Genomic DNA, 24670 nt, shown 5'->3' with positions numbered 1-24670 from the left:
GTGCACAGTGTTTGTGTTAAAAAAAAAAAAAAGAAAAGAAAAGAAAAAGAAAAAGAATGCTCATACTGAGCTCCTACCACGTGCCAGTGCTTTCGTCCTCACAGCCTCCCCAGGAGGTTGGCGGCATCAGCTCCATTTTCTAGGGGAAGTAGCTAGGCTCAGACTGGCCCAAGTTCGCTTGGCATATAAGTACAAAAGCCAGCACACAGAGCACCTGCTCGCTGGCTCAGCAGCGGCACAGAATCTGCTGTGGAGGTCAGGTACCTCCACACCTCTGGGTGGGGGACCACTCAAGAGGCTTTGCTGAGGTCAGACTCACTTTTCCTAAAAGCTGACAGGTCTCTTCTGAGCAGGAACAAAGAAGCATGATCACAATCAACGGACATGTTCCCCCGCCAGGAAGCCTTCACTGATTACTCCCTTCTGGCAAATAGGGAAGGTGACGCCCACTGCAAACTTGTCTTTGTCACCAGCTGGTGTCAGGGAGACTGGCAGACCCTGGCCCCCACCCCACTTCCTTATTTGGGTTTCTTCATCTCTCAGAAGCTGTTTCTTCACCTTGACAACAGGGATAATATAGCTAGGGGGCAAAGGCTGAGTGAGCAAGGCCACCTTGCACCATCACTGGCCAGGGTGGGCAGCTGGTAAATGTACACTTTCTTCCTGTTGCTTAAAGGCCCCCACCACTTCATTCTCCCACTCCCTCTGCCCTGTTTCCACTTCATTCTGTGCATCCTCGCTCTTCTGGTAGGTTTCTAAGTAGTTGCTACCCTGCCTTCACTGTCTCCACCAACTAATAGCTGCTGTTTAGCTCACCCGTGCATATTTTAGCCTCATAATTTTTCCTCCTGAATCAGCCTCTGCAAATTCTAATCACCTCGCGTTCTCTTCCCTGAATTCCCTCCAATTTAGAGATTCAAAAGAGGCGCTTCTCTGCATGAACATGCTGTGATTCAATTTGAAAATAAATTTCTCCTGGCAGCAGCCATCTTTCTGAAAAGTGACATTTAAGACTGACAGTGGACAAGATTGTAAACAGGTTTCCAATAAGAAAAAAAAGTCAGTGTTCAGTGCATTCTATGAATTTTTTTAAACAATGTGTGCGCGCGTGTGTGTGCGTGTCTATAATTGCAGCCTTGCTGTGACGCCGTCTGCTCCAGGAAGAATTCTGGGATGATGTGGGTCTGTTTCAAACTATCTTGGTTTTCTTTTACTTTTCAGAAAGCAGCTTCATTTCATGGGACTCACTCTCCTACAGGATTATAGACGGTTCATTCATTCATTCACTCACTCATTCATTCCACACATAAGCATTCAGTGCCACTTGTGTGCCAGGCTGTGTGTCACTAAAGAACCGTGGGCCAGTAGGGCAGTTCACTCCCACCTGTAAAGAGCTTACATCCTCAAGGGAGCGAGGCCGGCGGGTAAGCAGAGAACTGTATGAAGGATGCCATGGGCGCCCGGGGACGTTCCAGAGAGGGAGGCCACGGGTTCAGGGACAGCTTCCTGGAGGCCAGGACACCTGAGCTCGGCCTTGTAAGATGAGTTGGAGCTAGCCCGATGAAGACGCGGGGAAGAGGAAAGAGGGGAGGTCCAAAACAGGCAGCTTACAGTGACTGGCCTTCCGGGTTTGGCTGGAGGGGCCTTTGGGGAGCCCTCACTGAGGCAGCCAGGAGCAGGCACAGCACTTTCAGCAGATGTGGGGGTGATCATCAGATGGTGGGAGTGGCGCTTTAGGAAGATCCCTCCCCAAGAGAACCTGGCAGCAGGAGTCAGAGGAGACAGGGGGCTGGCTCCAACCAGGGCAGCCTCATGGGGTCAGAGGGAGGGCTCAGGGACAGGGTGTTTAAGAAAGGAAGACGATAGCCCTGCGGCAGAAAGCCGCTCATCTTGTGTTTCTCTTAAAGCAGCTGTGTTCATAAGCACCTCAGATGACCAGCTCCCTCTTTTTTCGGTCTGGTCTGACCCAGGAAGTGTATTGCTAGTAAAGCAAATTTGGCTGAGGCTTGCCTTCCCCATTCATCATTAGGAGATAAAAGCTCTTTCCAGGAGTTCTTGGGATGGGCTTTTGACGGTCCCCCTGGCTGGGACCACACATTACCCTGCAATTAGCTTCTAAAGGAAGCAAGAAATGCGAGGCTCCAGATGTACACTCCCCCCCGGGCAGCAGGGAGAATCGTTTGGTCCCTGTGGAGAGGTTATTGGCAAAGGGCCTTTGGGGTCCTGAAGGGGCAGTGAAGAGCCTGGAAATATCCAGTCAAAACTCTGTGGTCCACATGCCTCTTTGAGCAGCCTGTCTTCTCCTTCTGCCACCCCCACCCCCAGCCCCCACTAGCCCTGGGGCAGAGGGGAGGGCCACTGGAGCAGACAGCCTGTCGCAGGTCAGATGAAATTCTAGCGTCATCTCTCAGGGTCATGTGAACATCAAGTAAAGTAGTGATTAGGAAGCCACCTTAAAAGCCGAAAGGTTTCCCAAGTGAAAAGAATTAAAAGTTGGTTGCTGGTGTTCTGGGATCCAGGCTGATGAGGGGCTGGGTTGAACACAATGACTAGAATGAAATTTGAAAATGATCTTGGAATGTCAGTTTTCCATGTAGCTCTTCTCATCAAGAGCAAATGAGATTTGATGCTGTTAGTGACCTTTTGAAAGGTGGCAGATGATGGAGGCAGGGACCCCACCTCTATACTTAGACATGCCCGGATGCAAACCGCCACCCACCACCTAAGACCTTACATGGTCTTAGGCACATTGCCCAACTTTTCAGAGCTCTGTAAAAAGAGGGTAGATGCCTTCACATGCCTGTCACTTGTGTGTGTGTGTTGGGAGAGGGGAATCTCCCCACACTCTCTGAGCAGAGGGACTCTGACCAGTTTGGTTGTTGCTGTTCCAGTTCCTGGCTCATGGTAGATGTTCAATAAAGAGTTTTTCATTTGTAACTCACTTTTGATGCTTCCCTGTCACTAGATCAGCAATAAATTGGATAACACAATGTCATGCTCAGTGTCCCCTCAAGGCTAGTTGATCGGAAAATAGCACATTCTGCCTGCCACCACCGTTCCTCCTCTGAAGTCTGATACTTTGTGTCCCTCTGTGGGTTTTTCCCCCAACATTTTGTAACAAAATTTTTCAAACATACAGAAAAATTGAAAGAATTTTACAGGGAACACCCACATACCTACCATCTAGACTGTACCACTAACATTTTTACTGTGCTTGCTTATCACCTATCTTTCCATCTATGACTGTCTATTTTCTGATGCATTTTAGAATAAGTTGCAACTATCAGTACAATTTCCTCTAAATAATTCACCATGTTAACCATGAACTGGAATAAATACTCTTTGTGAGTAGCAAACACTAAAATGTTACTGCCATAATTATTATTATTATTAAGGGAAAAAGGAGAGTCGTGGTGATTTGATATTCCTAGAGGTAAGATGCCTACTAGCCAGGATGTTGGGAGGGGCCTGCCATTTCCTGGGAACCAAACCAGCCTTATTTTGTGGACTGGGCAACACCCGGAAGTCCCTGCCACCGTGGTGCTCCAGGCACAGTGTTGAGCCCATCCCCTGGATGCTCACCCCCTTGACAACCTCCAGAAGCCTTTGGAAGACTTAAGACATAACGTGAAAATGGAGACTGAGGCTTTCTCAGCGATTTCTGTAGAGCGAGGTTAACTTTGGTTGTCTGCGCTCAGTCCATCCCAAGTCCTGCTGGCTCGATGCAGCGCCACCCTCTTCTCTCGGCTTTGTCTATTACAGAAGGGATTTGAGTCTCAGAGATCAGGAGCTGAAAGGTCATGGATCCAGGTTCTAGAAAGTCAGAGTCTAGGAGCCTGACCACTGAATGTCTTGGCCTCACATAGGACTGTTACTGTCTCAATGAAACAGCCCAGGTGGAAAGATCCCTCTGAGAACCCTCTCTTTTCCGAAAACCGTGTGGTGTCATAGTCTCAGCTGGTATATATTTCCATTCAGTCAACAAAGGTTCTTTGAATGCTCTTGCCTTTGAAGTAACCACCTTGGGGGAAACAGAGGTAGTCCACCAGCAGGATTTGAAACAGTTTAGTTTATAAGGAGTCTTATGTCCTTTTAACCCTTACATCCATCTTGTGGAGCAGGACTCCGCTGTCATGTCCTGCTAGGCTATAGCAGGAGATAAAGGAGCAAGCCAGGTTTGCTTGTAATCCCAGTCCCGCCACCTGCTCGGAAATGGCCTTCAGGTACTCAACTCACTGTCCTGACCTCAGTTTCTTCATCTGAAAACGGAGTGTGATCTCAGCTCCCCTGAGATGTTGTGAGATGTGCCTGTCTAACAGTGCCTAAGTGAGGAGTTCCCTGGTGGTTCAGCAGGTTAAGGAGCTGGCATTGTTACCGCTGAGGTTCGGGTCACCCAGTGGCATGGGTTCAATCCCTGGCCCAGGAACTTCTGCATGCTGGGGGCTCAGTAAATACATAAAAGTACCTAAAAGTTTAGTGAACATATTTATCACCTGCTCCAGAAGGTTCTGCCCTGGACACTGGGGACATAATGGTAAAGAAGAGAAGCAGAGACACTGTCCCCTTGGCGCTTACAGTCTAGGTCAGGCACAGACCACCTGGGTCAAATCCTGCCTGTGTGACCCTAGGAAAGCTAACTCACATTTCTGTGCCTCAATTTCCCAGCTGTAAAGTGAGGACAGCAGTAGTGTCTACCTTGTGGGGTCCTTAAGAGGATTAAATGAGTGGATCCGCGTAAAACACTTAGAAAGATACCTGGCAGGTGGTAAGCAGTGTGTCAGTTGCTCTTGTTACTGCTACACCACCGCTGCCCAGCCTCCATCCAGGTTCCCAAAAGCCTTAGAATCTTCTGAGCAGCTTTGTGAGTCTGAGCCGCAGCCCAGAAATCTGCATTATAAAGACCTTCCCTAAGTGTGTTTCCTTGGATACTAGACGTGGGAACCACTGATCAAAGTGTCATCAAATGTTAGCATCCCTATAGGTGAGGAAACTGAGACTCAGGGAGGGAGGGAGGGAGGGAGTTTCCCACGGGGGCCCAGGTAGGAAAGCACTAGAACCAGAAGCCCATCTCAGACTGGTGACCCCCCATCCAGGCTCTCAGGCAGATGCTCGGCTGACATCCTGCGGCCAGTGTGCTGATTCTTGGACCAGCTCTGGGTTCTCCACACCATTGTGGCGATCTTTCATGGTAAGGCGTCCGGTAGAACTGAATCAGCTGTTTGGTGCGGGAAAGATCATCTCTCAAATAGGAAAATCCCTATAGCTCACATAATAAGACACTTCCCAAATCTTTTAACCAGGAATCCCCCGAATATTCAGTCTTTAGATAATTCCCTGGGGAGGCGTATGAGAAGTCATCTCCCACACAGTCTCTTCACCTGCATATGTAGATGCAGGAATATTCACGCCACTCCAGCACTCTATCTGGGTGACTCTTATAATTAATATTTACTTAAAACAATCATTAGTCTCTGCTGGGCAACATTAAGCCCACGTTAGCAGTATTTTTAGCCCGGCGTTCCCCACACCTGTGATGGCAGGCGAGTGTGGCAGCAGGAGCCCCTTCGGGCTTTATAAATAAGCCTCCCGCACCTGGACGGGCCCGCCCCGCACGCCACTCAGGCAGCAGGCTGGGCAGTGGACACCGCCCGCACCTCCAGTCCAGCTCCTCACTTCCTGTCCCATCCATCAAAAGGGAAACTCATTTCTCTTGAGACATTGTGGCATATGCGCCCCAGGCTGGACCCACATAAAAGATACAATTTTTCCCTAAAAGGTCGAGGACTTCTCCAGTAAGAGCAGGGAGGATCATGACAACCTTGTATCAGATTCTAACTGCTTTGCCTTCGTGGTTCCCTTTAAACTAGACAGCAGGGTGTTCTGCTGTTCTCCTTTTCCAGAGGAGGAAACTGAGGCTCAGAAAAGATGAGTGCCTCCCCAAGGCCACACAGCCCGTGGGTGAGACTCTAGCCCACACTAACCACACCCACACTTTTCACCATATTCTTCCTCACCCTGTCTTATTCTGTTAACTGATCAAGAAGAAGGGAAACATTTCTTGCGGGCCTACTATGTGCCAGGCTGGTGCCATCTATTGTCCCAGTTAAATGTCACAACTGGAATTAGCTCATAGGCAGTAAGAATGATTATTCCCATTTAATGGATAAAGAAACTGAGGCTCTAGAGAGTTCTGAGTTACTTGCTAAAGATCACACTGCTAGTAAGCATCAGAGCCCGAATTCAAACCCAACTTGATTCTCCAACACGAGATGTGTTTCCTACCTCCCCAAAGGCATAAATGAGAAATTTACCATGTACGTGGGTAATAAAGTTTCGTACAGAGCCTAAGATATTGCCATTTTTCTATTGCTCTGATGATAATGAGCTTTCTGCCTAAAATTTTTGAGGTTAATAAACACTTTTGTCCCAGTAAAAATTTAAGATTTTATTTTTTCAGGGTTCTTCCATAATTATTTAATTTAATCCTTGAAATAACCCTGTGAAAGTAGGGTTACACTTTGCAGAGACGTAAACTGAGCTTAGAGAGGCCTGGCGTTTGCCCTCCGTGAACACCCGGCCCAGCGGGGGCTCAGCCACAAAGCCCCTGTTCTCCCCACGTGTGCTCGGCGGTGCTGCTTCCGAGCCTGGATCTGTTTAGTGGGGCCTATAGATGAGGATGTTTTTAGTGGAGAAAGAGATTGGAAGGGGGAGGAGCCTTGCGGCAGTGGAGCCCCGGGACGAGGACCCCTTGGTTAAAGGTGGCAACATTTCCTCGCCCACAGGAGCAGGCCGGAAGTTGTGATGGTCGGAGAACCGCAGAAATAGCAGCTTTCACACTGCTTCCTACACGGGAGGAACTGGTGGTTCCAGGGCAGATAAGAATGACTTTACAAGATGAAAATGATCAGTGAGGGCACACAGGTCTGGAGGGGAGCGGAGTTGGCATTTTTTGGCCCTGCAAATAGCTGCCCATCTGCTCTCTGTCAGAATATGTTAGGAGTGCATCTGGATTGCTGCCCCTGAGTCTCGGCTCCAGGCTGGTCATGTGGTTGTCTCCACGACAACTCCAGGAGCGGTGTAAACTGCTGCGCTTTGAGCCAGATGCTGCTCTGCACATGTGGTCTAATTAGACGATGTTCCCGGCCTCCCGCCTCCCTCCGCCACCCCTCCCAGCACACGCACCACGTTCTCTCTTCCCTTCCTCCCGCTAACCCTCGTCCCCGCATCCTCAGTCAGTCTGTCTTCCTCTCCACCCCATTGGCCTCTCTCAGAAATGTTCCTGTTGCCTTATCTGCAGTGAATAATTCATTCAGCAAGCATCAGAATGCCTGTGCCGACCCAGGCCCTGCGCTAGGAACTGGAGATGCAGGACCAGCAAGACTCCGCCAGCACCCACGGGGAGTCCGCCCGAGCGGGGCAACGCCGGGCAGCCAGACAGTGCAGAAATGGCAGGAAGGGCATAGTGGAGGTCAGCACGGGGGCTGCACAACAGGGACACCTAACCCAGCCCCAGGCAGGAAGAAAGAAGATGAGGGGCAGCTGTCCCCAGAATTAACCCTTAAAAGGCAAGGGGGCACTTCCACAGCCTGGCCTGCAGCAGGTGGATTCAAAGACGGGGCTCTGAGAACATGAAACCCTTCATTCCGTGTGAAAGAGGTCTGCTCCCTGGGCACAGGAGGCCCAGCTCAGGGCTGGCTGGGCTGCTCAGAGACGAGCCACCAGCACATGCTGAGCAATTATTTTTTGCACCTTCATTTGCAGTTGTATATTCTAGGGGGTCCAGCATTCACCACTCCTCAGATCCCTGGCTCTCAGGGAAGATGCCCCCAAATAAGGAGATCGTCAGTATCTCTCACCCACCCCATGTGTGACATGCCCCTTGAACCCCAAGGACATGACAACTTACTGGGCACCACTTTTTCCGGGCCTTGCTCCTTGTTCATGGCCTGCTTTTTCATCTGGCGAGTGCCTGCTCCTCCCTGGAGCTTGGCTTTTATATCAGCTCCCTCCTGCCCACCCCCCACCATGTGGCCTTTTTAGAGCCCGGCCCACCCTAGCAGAGTCACCCTGGCTGTGCTCTCCCAGCACCCCATCATGGATGCAGATTTAATTTTTGAGTGAAAGATGCATAAGGTCCCACACAAAATGCAGCACCCAGCCCTCAAAGAGCATCTGAAAGAGCTGTTAGGACATGAACCACCATTACACAGCAGGCTGTTCAGAATTGGTACCTTGACAAATATTGTATCATTTCAGACCTCTCGATATGATGAAGTATCCCCAATTCACAGATGTGGAAACTGAGGCTCACAGGGGCTCACTGGCTTCACCATTCACGAACGCTGGGCTGCACCAAGCCTCTTTTGAGTTCCCATCATCCCCATCTAGAGACTCTGGGCTCCTTGGACTGGGGCTGCAACATGTGGGAAAGGACTTTTTTATTTGAGAAATTATCTTCTGTATCTCAAATGCCCCCAGAAACCTAGAGGGGGGGAAAAAATGGGCAACTGAGCATGCTCAGGGTGCCCTGAGGTGTTTGTAGGAAGAGCCTGCCCAGGCTTTAGGGTCAGAGGGAACTGGCTTCCAGCACAGCTCTGGCTCTTGGCAGTGCTGTGGCCTTGGGCAAGTGCTGTCCCTCCCTCCGTAAGATGAGAAGAAAGCGCCTCTCTTAATAGGGTTATTATGCAGATGCAACCTTCAGCCATAGGTCCCAGGCCATGCAGGGGCTCCTCGGAGGGCAGCTGTGGGGTGACACAGGCCTTTTCTCCTTACTCTGAGTCATGGTCCTGACTCCACTGTCTTGACACGTGTCCTGGATGGTGGTGCATGTCACACGCCCTAAAGTAAAGCATGGGAAGCAAGCTTTGGGCGGAGAACTACGATTATTTGGGATTGAAGACCTGTATTTTTTAACTCCTCTAGGAGTCAAGCCCCGGGTTCCTTTACCTGAATCACCTATTGATCCCCACATAGTCCCGTGAGATAAGACGTGTCTCCCCCATTGAGGGAGTAAGAAAACAGTCTCAGAGGGTTCAGGGCCTTACCCCTGCTCCAGAAACAGTAGTGGCAGGCCTGTTCATTCCCTGTTCCTGACTCTGTACTGAGGGCTGTGCATCGTGACATATTCTCTGCAAGGGGCTATAGGTGGCCTCATAGAGAAGGGCCTTTTACAGAAAGGCCTAGGTGGGTGTCTAGAAACAGCACATATTAGCATTTGAAAGTATCTTGAAGATTTTCTAGCTCAGCACTTTACCCTTTCACAGATGAAGAAACTGAGGCCCAGACAAGGAGAAAGAATCAAAGCCAAGTCAAGTGTTTCAACTCTTTTGCTTGTGTTCTTTCCCTTTCACAATCTGCCGTTCGTTCAGGACCAAAAACTTGCTGCCCAAGCCTCCGGGGCACCCCATCCAGGCTCTGGAGGTTGGTCCTGAATAAGGGACATTATTCAGGAGAGAGCTGGTCAGAAATCAGCAAGCCAGTAAGTGAGCCTGATAATCCGGCCTGTGGACAGCACTGTGGATAAACTCCCTCAGGGCCGTGTCACCAAGGACTGGCGGGCAGCGTATCTTTGGTGAGGTCTGTTTTCCCCTTACTTAACTCAGAGGGTAGAGACTTTTCCTCTCCATGTACTAGTTTGTGCTGCTGCTTCAGTTTTACCTTTCTGTCCTTCAGGCTTCTGATCCGTGAGTCCCATATTCCCATTGCTACAGCTGGTTCTCCTGCTGGTCACTCTTTGGGTTGATTTACGTTTCTCCCAAGGGCTCCGCAGGCCCTGCAAACCCACCCTCTCTCCAGTGTGCTCTCTCGACCCGTCTTCTCACTCTCAGGAGACAAAACCCTCATCTCTAGTCGGTTTGGCACATCCTTTCCTGGGACTTCAGAATGCAAGAGTCTTTGTGTTAAAAGCCAGAATCTGGCCCTCGGTGACAGTGAGGTGAACTCTGGTGGCCGAGCAGAAGGTGTTGGACACTAGGATCCCAGCGGGCCCGTTTGCATCCTGGGGACGGTCACCATCTCTCACTCTGAACCAGCCCTGCCCCCTGGACCTGCCGGCATAAATGGTACTGAGTGCTCAGAGGGGGAGGGTAGGTAGTTTTTCCCTAAGAAAATGGGCTCCAGGAGTTCCCATCATGGTGCATCAGAAACGAATCCGACTAGGAACCATGAGGTTGCAGGTTCAATTCCTGGCCTCGCTCAGTAGGTTAAGGATCCGGTGTTGCCGTGAGCTGTGGTGTAGGTCGCAGACGCGGCTCAGATCTGGCATTGCTGTGGCCGCTGGCCCACACCAATTAGACCCCTAGCCTGGGACCCTCCATATGCCGTGGGTGTGGCCCTAAAAAAAAGAAAGAAAGAAAGAAAGAAAGAAAAGAAAAGAAAATGGGCTCCAGTGGTGGATGGCTCCTGCCAGCATGGAGTTGAGCCAAAACTCACTCGTCTGTTCATCACTGCCTTATACTCCACCTCTCTGAATTGCTAGAGCAGCCCCGTTGGCAGCTGATACCTCAAATGCCATCTCATGATTATTTCTCTTTGGTTAAGAGAAATAATACTGTGTTGCTTGAGCCCCAGGACCAGATGACTTGGCTTCAAACTCTGGCTCCGTCAGTGACCAGCGCTGTCGCCCAAGGCAGGTAACTTCACCTTTCTGAGCCTCACTGGTAAAAGGAGGTCCCAGCAACACCTACCTTGCAGGTTGCCTGGGGGAGTAAGTGAGATAATGCATGTGAAGCCACCCCGCGCCTGTCCACGCTCAGCGAGCGGCCTCTGTTGTAATCACCGCACCTGCTTTCCTCCGCCAGCCGCTCCCCATCTGCATTTCTTATGGGAAGAAAATCTTCAGCTGGCATGCACGAAGACCCACTTCCCTGTGTCTCCTTGGCTTCGGGGCCGCCCCGCTCGTCTGCCGGCCCTGCGCTAATCAGAATTTCCTGACTTCCCCTTGTTTGTCTCGGTTAATGCGGAAGGAAGGGGCTGCTGGCACAGAGGAGCCGGCGTGGGCCGCTGGCCTGTGATTTGAATGTCTTTACTGTAATCTAGCACGTGCGTGCGGGGGCCTCTGTCAATACGGAGCGGCGCCCTGGATGGGCAAATACCGTCAGCCCAGCCGTCCCTGCCCCTGCAAGTCATCAGAGTCGCTCTCGTTGGGCACCCACGTCTCACTGACCTAAATCACCCAACAGTGAGCCGCCTTCACAATGACACATTGATTCTTTGTTTAGGGCTTGTTAAAGTCCCAGGGCCCAGGCTGGGAGGCTGTCCCTGGTGGTGCCTGGCCCACCACACTCATGGTTCAGAAGGCCCTCTTGGTTCTGTCATCCCTCATCTGACTGTGGCTGTGCAGCGACCACCTGCTTGGCCCCTGGTGGCCCTCGACCTTGTGCCACGTCGGCCTCTGGGGGTAGGGGAGAGAGTGCCTACCCTTGGGAGTCATTCAGACCAACTCCGGAACCTTGGACAGGGCATCTCCCCTTCCTGAGCGTCCTTTCCTCACCTGTAAGATGGGAGTCGTTCCTGACCGCCCTCAGCTCTGGTGAGGATTCAGGGAGGGCAAGGCACACGTTGATCCAGGACAGGTGCTCAGCTGGGAGTTCCCGTTGTGGTGCAGTTGTTAACGAATCCAACTAGGAACCATGAGGTTGCGGGTTCGATCCCTCGCCTTGCTCAGCGGGTTAAAGATCCGGCGTGGCCATGAGCTGTGGTGTAGGTTGCAGATGCAGCTCGGATCCTGCGTTGCTGTGACTCTGGCATAGGCCGGTGGCTACAGCTCCTATTAGACCCCTAGCCTGGGAACCCCTATATGCCGTGGGAGCGGCCGTAGAAAAGGCAAAAGAAAAAAAAAAAAAAAAAAGACAGAACAGGTGCTCAGCTGACATCAGCTCCCTTCCAAACTCTGTTCTCTGGCAAACCTGAAGTCATTGGAGTCGAATCCTGCTGTCCCAGCTCTCCCGCCCTCCTTCCCTGCCTTCCAGTCAGAAAGGATTTGGCATTCTCTGGACGGGATACCGCGTTGAGCCTTTGCTGTGTTGGCTGGGAACTCATCCAGGTTCCTTGGCCACCCCTACAGCTGACCCCGTGAGGAGCAGACCCAGCTTAGGAGCCGTGCTGAGCCCGGAGCAGGGGCCGGTAGGGTGGTGCTGGCTGCCCAGAGGAGGCTGTGGGAGCACCCTTAGGACTTCAGAACAAGGTTTTGACTATGCTACACTTTGGCCAAAAACGTGGGTGTTTTATTAGGAATTTGGGGGTATTTAAACAGGGTGCAATTGAGTTGGAACTGCTGGTGATGAATGGGGCCAGGTTCTACAGCTCTTTTGATAATACTTCTTTATTCTTAAATTTTAAAAAATGAATGTTGATTTCACCTATGTCATTGGTTCTCAGCCTTGACTTTGTTAATGTCATTTGTTATTGGGGAGTTTTAGAGACTACTGTGGCCCTGACACTGGGGATTTTAAAAGTGCCCCGGGTGATTCAGATGCATGGCCAAGGCCGCCATCACATTCATCCCTGTTTAACCCCCCAGCGATCCCTGCAGCCACATGACAGGTGGTAAGAATGGGGATCTGAGAGGCACAGTCATTTGCACACACAGCAGAACCGGGACTGGAACCCAGCTCTGTGCACACGCCATCCGCCTCTCCCTGGAGTGACTCAGCTGACGTCTATTGCACACCAGCTGCTGGGAGTAGATCAGAGCTGCCTCTAGGAGCCTGCAGTGGGCTGGGGGCGGCCAGGGCACAGGCGGTATAGGTGAGGGCATGGAGGAGCAGCTAGGGGGCCCTCGTCACCTGGGGGCATCAGGTAAGGTTCTCACAAGAAAGTACTGGGAGAATGGAAGCCAGAGGAATGAGAGTATGTAGGGAGATTGGAGGGTGGAGCCCAGAATTTCTAGAGCAGGGAATGAGTAGGTAGACAAGGTGGACAATGTTGTAAGCAAGACCTAGCAGCTGTGGAAGGTCGCGAAGAGCCTGGAACATCAGGCTCAGGAGTTTAGAAATCCCACTCCCACTGACCTGCAAACTCGCCTGAAGCTACTCTATGCTGTCCAGTCGGATGGCAAACATAATCGACTACCAGAGCCCCTGATGAGTATTCAGCCTGTGAAGGGAGAGGGGAGAAGAGACACGTGAGACCCAGGAGGGCCTTTCTGATGTGTGGTGTGACCAGGGCAGTCATGGAGCCCTGTGCTCAGAAAGGTCTGTGCCTGGTTTAATGCTGTGCTGTCACCATCTCGAAATCTTACCACTTTTACCTTCAAACGTGTGCTTTGCAAATGAAGTTTAATGGGACAGTGGAGCGCGTGTAGGAGCAGAGGAGTCTGCAGACACCTTCCTTGTCTGCCACACCCATGACATATGAAATTCCCGGGCCAGGGATTGAATCCAAGCCACAGCTGCAACCTACGCCACAGCTGCAGCAACACCAGATCCTTAACGCACTGCACTAGGCCAAGGATCAAACCCACGCCGTTGGAAACAGTGCTGAAACCTTAACCCACCGTGCCACAGCGGGCACTCTGCCAGTGGTGTTCTGGGACACACCAATGACCTTGGAGACCTATCACGTTCCTTATTCATCCGTGTGTTAGCCAACTACTTCTCGTGAAGACGACAGCCTGAAAAGATGGAGCAACGAGACCCCCTTTCCTTTCTCATCTATAAGCCAAAGATAGAGAATGTTAATAAAATACGCATATGTCAAGAACTGGAATAAAAACAGTTGAGTTAGTTTTGTGCAGCATTTCCACTGTCTGGTAAGAACAAATGCATATACGATTTACAAAATACAATTCCACATATGTTAGCATTTAGAACTGGCATTGCATGATACAAAGCTGAACAACAAAAGCTATGCTAATAATTTAAATTTTTATTTTTCCTTAACATGGAATGACATTAAATACTTAAACTTAAAAAGCACCATAAAGGGTCTAGAAAGAGACTGTGAAGAAGAGGAAAAAGCTTTATATTTTAGTACTTAATGGCAATTTTTCCCTGCATTTTCATTTTGCACTGGGTCCCACAAGTTATGTTACTAGCCTGGGTCAAACCCAATCTCTGCCCTCCAGAAATAGTTATTTGTGGAAAGTCTGTTTGTTGTCATCTGATTTAATCTTCGAAGCAACCCTAAGAAATGGACCAACCTTGAGTAATTGTCACAGATGAGGGAAGGCAAGTCACCTGAGACCACGTGTTCAGTATCTGCAGAATCCAGGTTCAAGTCCAGGTCCTTCCTTCTGACCCCAAGACATGTGCTCTCCCCACCGGTTGTGTTACTTCAAATAGATCAGATTTGTTTTTTAAACTTTTAAAAGTTTTTTTAAAGATAGCTTTACCGCCCCCCCCCCCCCCAACAACAACAAAAAAAAACCAAACTAGCCCTCTGGTGTGCCAGTTGTCACACTGTACTGTAGTTATTTATTCCCTGAACTGGGCAGGATTCCTTGGTAACAGGAGCTTTTCTTTTTGATTTTTATTATGGAAGATTTCAAATTCATATAAAAATAAATGAACTCCTGTGTACCCATTGCCCAGCTTCTACAATTATACACATTCTATCATTTAAAAAAACTTTTAATTATAGTAAAATATACATAGGATTGATGACTTTAACCATTTTTAGGTGGACAGCTCAGTGGTGTGAAGTCTGTTCACTCTGTTGTGCAACCATCACCACCACCCATCTCCAGAGCTTTTCTCATCTTGCAAAACTGAAAGTCTGTCTGTACCCTTTAAGCAGTAGCTCCCCTTCTCTCTCCCTCTGGCTCCTGGCAACCACCATTCATTCCACTTGCCTGTGAAGCTGACAACTCTTGGTGGAAGTGGAATCGGACAGTATTTGTCCTTTGGTCACTGGCTTAATTCACCTAGTGTAACGCCCTCAAGTTTCGTCCATGTTGCAGCATGTGCCATAAATTCCTTCCTTTTAAGGCTGAATAATATTTCATTGTATGTATATTTTGTTCATCCGTTCATCTCTAGACACACTTGGATTGCTCCCATCTTTTGGCTAATGTGAATAATGCTGCTATAAACATAGCATTCTGCCATTCTTCATAGTGGAAACGAATCTGACTAGGAACCATGAGGTTATGGGTTCAATCCCTGGCCTCGCTCAGTGGGTTGAGGCTCTGGCGTTGCCGTGAGCTGTGGTGTAGGTCGCAGATGCAGCTCAGATGTGGCGTTGCTGTGGCCATGGTGTAGGCCAGCGGCTGCAGCTCCAATTGGACCCCTAGCCTGGGAAGCCTCCATGTGCCGCGGGTGTGGCCCTAAAAAGACAAAAAGACAAAAAAAAAAAAAAAAAAAATCTGCCATTCTTGTATCATCTATACTTTCATCCACTCCCCACCCCTCATTTGATTATTAGTATTACTCATAGGAACTATGTTTCGTTCATCTTTGTATTCCCCTGTTGCAGAGCCTGGCACACAGTAGGTGTTTTTTAGATGTTTGGGTGGATAAACCTTTCAAAATTAACTTTTTTTTTTTTTTTTAATTTAAGCAAGGTCTGTAAACAGTGGACCCCTCCTTTTTTCTTAGAATCACAGGGTAAATGTGCACATAAAATTTTGATAAAAATTAAATTTGTGAAGGAAAATAAGAATTTGATGCTTTAGGTATGGATCTGCAGCACAAGGAAAATTGCTGAAGTATCTGATGGAAGATTGTATTTTTATGCCAGTACCCACAATGCTGTGGATAAAAGTCATTTATTTCCGGAAGTATCAAAAACCTTTGGAATCACCAACTTCACCTATTGACAAAAATAGACTCATTAGTAATGGAATTTTCAACTGAGTCCGTGTGTCAAGAAGATAATCCGAGAGTAAAACTTGTCTTTTTGTAACAAAGTCCTTGGTAGGGTTAAGCAGCTGTGTTTAACTGTCCTTTGGGTCAGAGATGGAAAACTCTGCTAATACGATCTAAGCTTGAATGCTCACGGCCTGACTTGCCTGAATTAACGTCGCTACCAGTCAGCAACCCCCGCGCCTAGAGTGTCGCCCAAGAAGACAAAAGGTTTAATCAGCCTAACTGGAGAACTAAATCTGCACTTCTTACAAAGGAGGGAATTAACAAGACACCTTGCCTGCTCCTCTCCACTGCAGACAGCGGAGGGGGCATTTCAGCTGCAGGGGGGGGCTGACATGCGAGTGCACATAGTTAGGCGACAAGTAGGGCGACGGTGCGTCTGCTCCCTCCTGGGAGCTGTTTGTCTCTGAGGGACTGGCGTTTAGAATGTCCCCTAGGAGAACCTGAGGGGCTCTCACCTTAAAGCAAACACTCATGCTCCCCAGCCAATGTCCAGGGGCAAACAGTTAGAACTGAGGCTTCAGAGAAAACCCAGGCCCACAGCAGACAACGCACATGATGGCTAGGCTTTGGTAGCCACTTTGTATTAAACCCCAACCCTGCCACATATGGACCATGAGACCCCAGGCACGCTGCCTTCCCTGCTCTTCTGTAAAGATCAGGTGACCCGGGATTATCATCATCTTGTTAGCCGGTGAATAGCGCCAGGGGACTTTGCCCTCTGTGCCCGCTGCCACTCAGCCCTTCATAGCTGACTCCAGGTGACAGTGCCACAGCAGGGTCAGGAGAGAACGGTTGTCCTGAACAAGTGGGGTATGCTCACCTAACTCTTATTCACCCTTCTGTGCTCCACTGAATGTGCCCGCTTTTCTCATGTTCATACCTGCTGCCCTGCAAGGATTAGCCTTTTCTTCTCTGACTCTGGTAGCCTCTTGCCACCCACCCACCCACACCACAGTAACACTCCATTGTCTGTAGTACTTGTTTCTGAGTCGAGCTGACCCTGCTGATGTTGTTCTTTCAGCTCTTTGTGGAAAAAGCCCCTACTGCCACATTTCCCCTGAGTCTTTCCCATCTGTGCCCATGTCCTTCTGTTTGTTTTTATGACACAGTCATCAGACCTGGGAGGTGTCACCTCCAGTAAGTAGACAACAGCCCCAAAATGTTCATGCCTCCCCAAAGACGAGATTCTTCCTGCTCTCCTGCAGCTAAAGCCTGCCTCAGGCTACTCTCCCATACAAATCTGGTTGCACTCTCTTTTGAATTTATTGGTCCCTCAGCAGACTTCTTCCTGGCAACCCTGGGCCAAAGCTCCGGGAGAGAATGCTAACAGCTCCAATGAGCCTTTGCTCTGAGCAGCTCTAAGCTCCCTGAGCACAGGCATCACTCACCCAGTACTGTGCTCTGAGACCTCTTTACCAATCAGGCTAAGTGGTGTCTCAGCACATGGAGACTGCAGGGTTCCTGTGACAGGAACCAGGGCCAGGCACATTCTGTGTTTTTTTTTTACCAACATCCCTCAGCCTGTAACTGGGGCCTGGGCTCTGCACTGTCCCCAGGGAGTGTAGCAATGAGCCCAGCAGGGCTTCTACCCTCTGGAGCTCCTGGTCACAGGGACACCAGGAAAGATTACCCAGTACCTGGGGTGCACGAGGTGCTGTGGGGGCACCGAGCAGGGGTGAGTGACCACCTGCGTTTAGGGGATGATGGTCTGGGTAGAAGGAGTAGAACTGGCAGAAGCTCAGAAGGAGATGGGAGAGGATGTGACCTGTGATTTGGAGATGCATTTGAAACGTAAGTGGACTGGGGAGCGTGGTGAAGGGACACAGAAGGACTCTGGAAAAGGCTGGGCTCAGCTTGGGAGCGGTTTGTTTGCTTGCCTAAGGAGTGAGGACCTCCTCTTTCCTCTCCCACACAGGACCCCATGTGTGTGACACACATCGTGCTAGCCAAACAGGAGCTGTTCCTGCCCATGTGGAGCTTATAGTCTAGTGCAAGAATTAAATAATCCACAAATGTAACCTCTCCACAATGAAAGTTCTTAAGTAGGATAATGACATGATCTGATTTGCATTTTAGAAATCAGTCTAGCCAGAGGAATGATGTGTACAGGGAAGGACAAAACAGGAGAGGGACATACAGTTGAATGGCCACCGTGGCAGTCAGGCCATGCCAGCGAATGGAGAGCAGGGGACAGACAGATGAGACACTGCACTGGGGAAGGGGGAAAGACTTGGGAAGTCTGCTAGGTCTACCATGGGTAGCTATGGATAGTGATAACTAAGAAAAAAAAACATCCAGAGTGTGGTCCAGATGGGATAGCAGTTGGGAGTTTGGGCCATTTCGAGTTTGAGGTTCTGGTGGACCGTTCAGGTGGGGATTGAGACTTAGGGGTTTGAAACAAGAGATGTCTGAGCCGGCCATTTTTATTAGGCGTCAGTATGTGGGGACACTGTGCTCGTGGATAAGATCTCCTGGAGAGAGAATCACTTGCCTGCTGTGGTTCCAAGGGTAAGAAGCAAAACTTCCAGGCCGCAGAAATAGAATTCTAGGTGGGCTTCGGTTGGTTATCACTAGCTCATCTCTCCACTCTTCAGCAAGGCAGGTATAAATTCGTGCCCAAGTAACAAATGCCAGGAAACTCTTTTTCCTAAGGAACTGGTATGCTTTTTTTCTAATAGACAATGTAAAGTTTGCATTGTTTCATTCTTGCGTTGACAGCCAGGAAGCTCGGGGCTAATTTTGCAACTTAATTTTGGAAACCGTATGGGACCTGCATATCCAGCTACTCTTTTCTCAAAGAAATACATTTTACATGTTTATGTATTTTCCAGCTCTGATTTTTTCTTCTTTGTTTTAGGTGCTTATATAAGCTGCCTCAAATCCTTTATAAAATTGGGTGTGGTATAACTATATAAAAATAAATATCCCCTTCACCCTAATATTTTAGGGTCATCCTTTCCGCCCTTGTGCAGTAAGTCTGCCCAATTACTGAGCTAATATTGGCTAGATTTAAGCAGGAAGGACTCTTGGAGTTTACAGCAGCTGCACAGTAAACTTACCACTCACCTAACTCATTAAAGCAGGATGAAAGTGGAGCTTCAAACGTCTCTGTGTTTGCCACCAAGTCTATGAAGGGAGGGGTACCTTTAATTCAGTTCAAGATATAAGAGTCTGATCTTTCAGAATTGAGAATACACTGTTGAAATTAAAGACTTGTCTGGGTAGATGAGTATTCCAAGTACCTTCAAAGAAGGAGTGAGGTGTTGACTACCAAGATGGGTGGTTTTTTTTAAGCCTAGGGTGTCATTTTCTTGACTCATAAAATGTAGTTTGGTATAAGCAAACTTCTTTATCAAACAGCATAAGCACCAAGTTGATGGGATGATAAATCTTATTTTTGACCATCCCTGGCTTTTTAATATAGATAATAAATAATAATTTAAAATTATACTTTGCTAGTGGTTAAGAGCCCTCTGTGAATGGTTTTCAAACTGGGTCTCTCGGAACTGCAAAGGTGTGGGGAGGGGCGGGCGGGGCCCGGGTCGGAGGGCGAGGACCCCCCCAGCACCCCCAGGGGCTCCTTCTGCGTAAAGTGCTGGCTGAAGGAAGGGTTCCTCTCCTAAAAGTGGAAAGTTTGGGAGATCATCCCACTGAAGGGCACATCCCACAAACTTGCTGTCGGGGTACGACTGTGGCTAAGACGGAAGGGGCCGGGGCGGCATTGGGAGTCCCTGCCTCCTGCCAGCGCTGTGACTTTAGAAGATGTCTTTCCGTCTCTGAATGAGCTTCCTCACCCATGGAGTGGAGTGCCCTCGAGGATAACAGCCACTTCAGTGGTGAGCGTTAGACCAACCCGCAGGTGCAGGACAGAGTTCAGGGCCTGATGCTCTTACTCGGATCCTCTCACCCTCCTCTCCCTGTCTCTGTTTTGCAGGAGGAGCCAATCACCTTCTGTGAGGAAGCCTTCGTGTCCCACTATCGCTCAGGAGCCATGAGGCAGTTCCTGCAGAACGCCACACAGCTGCAGCTCTTCAAACAGGTGCCCGGCTGTCCCTCGCGTGGTCTGCATCTGGGTCCCTGGTGGAGTTTTTGCAGCTACCTCCACTCTAAGCACTGAGGCTGCAGGCAGGGGTGGGACTCCAGCCTCAACCCAAAGGGGGCCCAGGGCCTGGGGAGGGAGGTTGGGTGGGGAAGGTGCTCAGCCACCAGACAGGACCTTTGCAAACATGTCATGTGGTTTTACAAGTCATCCTAAACCCCAGCCCGTTTTTTAGAAACTCTCTTTGTTAAACGCACGGCTCCAAAGGCCCTTTCCCGTCTCGGTTCTTTGGTCATGTACTAAGGAGGCCAGCTGAATGGGCTTCCCGTTTCTTTGTACTAGCTGTTGTGCGTTTGTTCTTTCTCTGTATAGTTTATCGATGGTAGATTAGACCTTCTCAATTCTGGCGAGGGCTTCAGTGACGTTTTTGAAGAAGAGATCAACATGGGCGAGTATGCCGGTGAGAGCATTTCGTTTCCTTTCTGAGCTGTGGGCCGTCTGTGGGATCAGGGCGTGTTTGCAAGGAGTAGCAGTGACGTCTCTTTCCCTTCCCTGGGGGTTAGGGAAACACTGATATCAACCTTGGCCTTGAAGTGTTGGAGGAATTCCTCTTCATTTTCCGATGAGATGCTCATTGGCCCAGCTGAAGTCCTCCCCGCTGGGGTCACTTACTTCTTCGGGCGGGCGAACTCTAGGACACGTAGAGGCCCTCACGATGCAGTGGAAAGCACCCGAGGTATCGAGTTAGGAGACCGCTTCACCGCCTAGCAGTGGCTACCTGGTCGAGTCTTCCACCTCTTTGAGCTGAAGTGCTCCTATCTGTGCACGGAGTGTAATCCTGCCTCATGGGCTTCTGATTAAGATTAAATCAGAGACCCCGAGGAGAGGTTTGCACAGTCACCCAGGACAGACCCTGGCACAGGATCACTGCTCAGTAAATGTTTCTTTGAAACGTGAAAGCCATCACAAGGCACCCCGTCCCTGCAGACTTTTAGCACCAGAAGAGTCTTCCTCTCATTTTTCAGAGGAGGCATCTGAGGCCCAGAGAAGTGTTAGTGGCTGACCCTGCCTCCTGAATCCCTTTCTGGCTCTCCTTCCAAGTCCCAAAGCCTCAGTCTTTGTCAGCAAAGCAAAACTAAGTGCAAAACAAGAATAATCATGCTACTAGCCCCCTCTTATTGCTGGACGTGTGTCTGGCCTGGACTAGTCTGATAATCCAACTGGTATGCATAAACTCACAGCGCCAGGCAAGTCTCACCTACATGACCCCGACCAGCCTCAGCCCAACCATCCTGTGCTGCAGCTGATCAATAAAACCAGCGTGCGAGTCTGCAGGAATAATAGCGGGTCGTTGGTGAGCATTTCCTGGACACCTGTTGCGTCCACAGCCCTGTAGAGTGAGAACAGGGACCCAGTTCTGCCCCCAGAGAGCTTTTAGATGGGTCCGAGAAAGCCACATGACTAATGGCGAGTACAAACTAAACCACTGCAGGAAAAGGAGCAGACATGGTTTCTGGGCGGGTAGGATAGGCTCCATTAATGCTCACTCTCTTATGTGAGGGCTTCACAAAGGAGGCAGGTTTGAGCAGCGTTCTAACAGCTGAATATGATTTCTGGGGAGAAAACAGGCTTTATGTGTTGCTAAACTAAGTCAAGTCATTTGGCCAGCCTTCTAGAAAAGCTGCTGATAAAACCTCCTTATCCCACCAGATAAAATGGGTCAGCTCCCCACAACGCCTCCTTTTTCTGTTCCCATCACTGGTCTGGTGTAAGGAGGGCCAAGTGTGTGTCCAGCAATGTGCTTATGCTGGGACAAGTGACCCTGCGGTTCCTGCCCCCAGGGTGGCTCACAGGACTTTAGAGAATGTAGAGCCCTGACAGGAAGTCCATTCAGAGGAACGAGTAGAAGCTTAGAGAGGAAATGACTGAGCTGGTCACTGAGTGTACTCAGCAGAGAGAGCCGGGAATGGCGGCCAGTCCAGGGGAACAGCATTTGTGAGGACATGGACGGCTTGGGGGATGCGTAGTTAGGGAGCCTGAAGCAGTGCAGGATGGTAGGACAGGGTAGAGAGGCAGACGGTGGAGACTGGGGAAGAGAGGCAAGGTCGCTGAGGGTCTGACCCCCATCCAGTAGGCAGCAGGGGGGATTGGGGTTTGTACTCGGGCCAATGATAGGATCAGATCTCAGTTTAAGAAAGAAAACCTGTGACAGCAGCTCCTTCAGGGAGTGGGCCACCTCCACGTGGGTCTCCAGATTTTCAAAGTCTCCAGAACTTTCTAAGTCCCTCCTGCGAAAAGCATCTGGAGGAACTCCTGAGGGTGTGTAACTTTCATCACCAGCTCCTCTGCCTCCTCTTTCCCCAGGAAGCGACAAGCTGTACCACCAGTGGCTCTCCACAGTCCGGGTAAGTGTGTACCCCGCAGAGCTGCTGGGCCTCTCCTGGCAGCCTTCCTCTTTCCTGCCGCCCACAGGGCACTGCATTCTCTCAGCTGACGATGCTTTTGTTTATAAAGCCAGGCCATTCTCGTGCCGGGTGGAGACTAGTGGGATGAGACTGTCCAGAGCCATCTCTCGCCGAGGGTGAGGAAAGCCAGAAGTTTCCTTGTCCTGGGAAGCAGGCCAAGGCGTGTTGAATGGGTGTTGCCATCTTAGAGCATTTCCGGGGGTGTCCTCCTAGGGCCAGACCAACTGGGAACCTTCTAGGGGAAAACCAAAATGTGTCCCTCTTGCTGCTGTGAAATATTTTTCACAGCAAAGGCTCCTGGGAGAAGGGAGAACCCATCACTGAGAGAGTTTTCATCCCCTCACTGTTGTTGTGAACAAATTGCGTTGGAAGCCAGGTGCTTAGAACTTCAGAAGCCACCAACAAATTGAAACGCTTCCTTTCCTTTATGGGGGTTTATCAGCGAGTGTGTCCTGAAGGCCCACGCTGCTGTGCCGGCTGCCATGCTGGGTACTGGGGAGATGTGCAGAGCAGGACACAGGCCCTGCCCTGGGGGAGCTCCGGTCTTACTGGGGAGGCCGGCACGTAAACAGGCGACTCCGACATAGTGTGATAAGTGTTCTCTCCTGATTGTGGGCCAAGTGCACTGCTGCCAAGGCGGGTCCCTTGGAAGTGGCTGCAGTTGGCCGAGAGTAAGCAGTTCCTCAATGAAAGACTTCTTTTGTTCTTCTTGTATGGCCAAACTCAGCACTTGGCAAATCACAGACAAGCAATAAGGACTTGTTGATTGATTGATAAAGGGAGTTTTAATGCTCTAAAGGACCATTGAAATAGGATACTGAGTAATTTTGGAAAGCAGTATGGAATAAATGAGAGGGTGAAAATTTCCTATTATTCTACAACCTAAGAATGCTTTCTAGGTCAGAATTTGAAGTTTTTAATTAAAACTCAAATTTTCTAATATAGGCAGTTACCAAAATTGTGCTAAAAGTTAATCCCAGTAATTACGTCACCTATCTTCCTGTTTTGTGTACGCGCTGGATCCAGTCTCCCTCTCTCCCTGTTCAAGTCAGTTAGAATTATCTTTCCAGGAGTTCCCATTGTGGTGCAGTGGAGACAAATCCTACTAGTATCCATGAGGATGCGGGTTGGATCCCTGGCCTCAAGCTGAGTGGGTGGGGATCTGGCGTTTCTGTGAGCTGTGGCACGGATGTGTGGCTGTGGCTGTGGCGTAGGCCAGGCAGCTGTGGCTTGGATTGGACCCCTAGCCTGGGAACCTCCATATGCCGAGGGTGTGGCCCTAAAGAGACAAAAAGAATTATCTTTCCAAACCACCATAAATCTGATTGTGTGATGGTTAAAAATGCCCTGGAGTGTAGACCCCTTAAGCTGGCCCTCCATGAGCTGATCCCGTCTGGCCTCTCTTGCCTCACCTCCCAAGAGGCACTGACTGCTTGTTACAGAATACACCATGGCCTTTCTGCATTTTTTTATGTTCTGTTTCCTATTCGTAGAATATTCTTTTCCTTCCTATCCAAACATAAGCTCCTACTCCTTCTTCATGGACTGAATTTCTCATCCTCTAAAGCCTTACCCACCCAGTAAGCTGCCACCCCACAGCCTGTACAGCTCTCACCACCTTGGGCTGCCCTTGTTACCTGGTGCACCCCACCCCCACCCCCAGCCTGGAGGGCTTCGAAGGCAGAAACCAGCCCTCTGGTGGCTCAGGACCCTCAGAGCCTGGCACGGGGCACCCCAGAGCAGCCTTCACAAAACATCTGGAGCCTGTGCACTTCGTGTGCATGCATTGCCTCCACTGTATGCTGGGCAGCCTTCCCTCCTCTTCCTCTCCTGCCCTCCTCAAGAAGCGGAGCCTGGAGATGTTGCATTTACACTTAAGCATAAATGATGAACATCTGTGGCTGTTCCCTCTTTCTTTGTGTCAAGATCTATGTGGTAAGGAAAGCAACCTCCCTGAGAGTGATTTTTAAAAAACAACACAAAAAACCAGGGCGAGGAGAGGAGGGCGCATGGCTGGAGGTAGCATGTGTCCACAGCAGCCAGATAATGGAGCCTAACCAGGCCCCCAGTTTTCCGCCCTGACTTGGTGGTTGTTAGAGTCCATTGCCATTAAACTCACCTTAATGTCGTGACTAGAATTCCTTGAGAAGCTGTAGATTACCACGAGGAAAGCCTTGCGTCAGAGAGCCTGTGATGAGCTTGCCTTCTAGCCAGCGGACAGATGCCAAGCAAAATACTGAGCCTGGGGTCCCCCCTCAGCGAGTTTATCACCGTCCTCATTCCCCACCCACCCCCATACCCACCCGGAGGGATTCCACCATGGCCGTAACAGAATGGCCTGGGACCAGGTACCATCT

At 49.9% G+C, this 24670-nt stretch overlaps 1 protein-coding gene across 50 annotated transcripts in view; it reads left to right on the top strand.

Moving 5' to 3' along the window:
• DENND1A (DENN domain containing 1A) overlaps positions 1-24670 on the top strand; it is a 520477-nt gene that overhangs the window by 430093 nt on the left and 65714 nt on the right. For all 50 annotated transcript variants that reach the window (XM_084995758.1, XM_084995669.1, XM_084995751.1 and 47 more), the window contains 3 exons: positions 19744-19848; positions 20221-20308; positions 22213-22253. In XM_084995758.1, the coding sequence (XP_084851884.1) occupies positions 19744-19848; positions 20221-20308; positions 22213-22253 (234 nt within the window). The remainder of the gene's footprint in view (positions 1-19743; positions 19849-20220; positions 20309-22212; positions 22254-24670) is intronic.

The sequence above is a fragment of the Sus scrofa genome, chromosome 1 (assembly GCF_054392235.1).
Source record: "Sus scrofa isolate SSC_HxYL_T2T_F1_AM1 chromosome 1, Sscrofa_HxYL_maternal_Yorkshire_Landrace_v2.0, whole genome shotgun sequence".
Taxonomy (NCBI): domain Eukaryota; kingdom Metazoa; phylum Chordata; class Mammalia; order Artiodactyla; family Suidae; genus Sus; species Sus scrofa.
The sequence above is the reverse complement of the archived record's forward strand: the minus strand, read 5'-3'. Positions and strand labels throughout refer to the sequence as shown.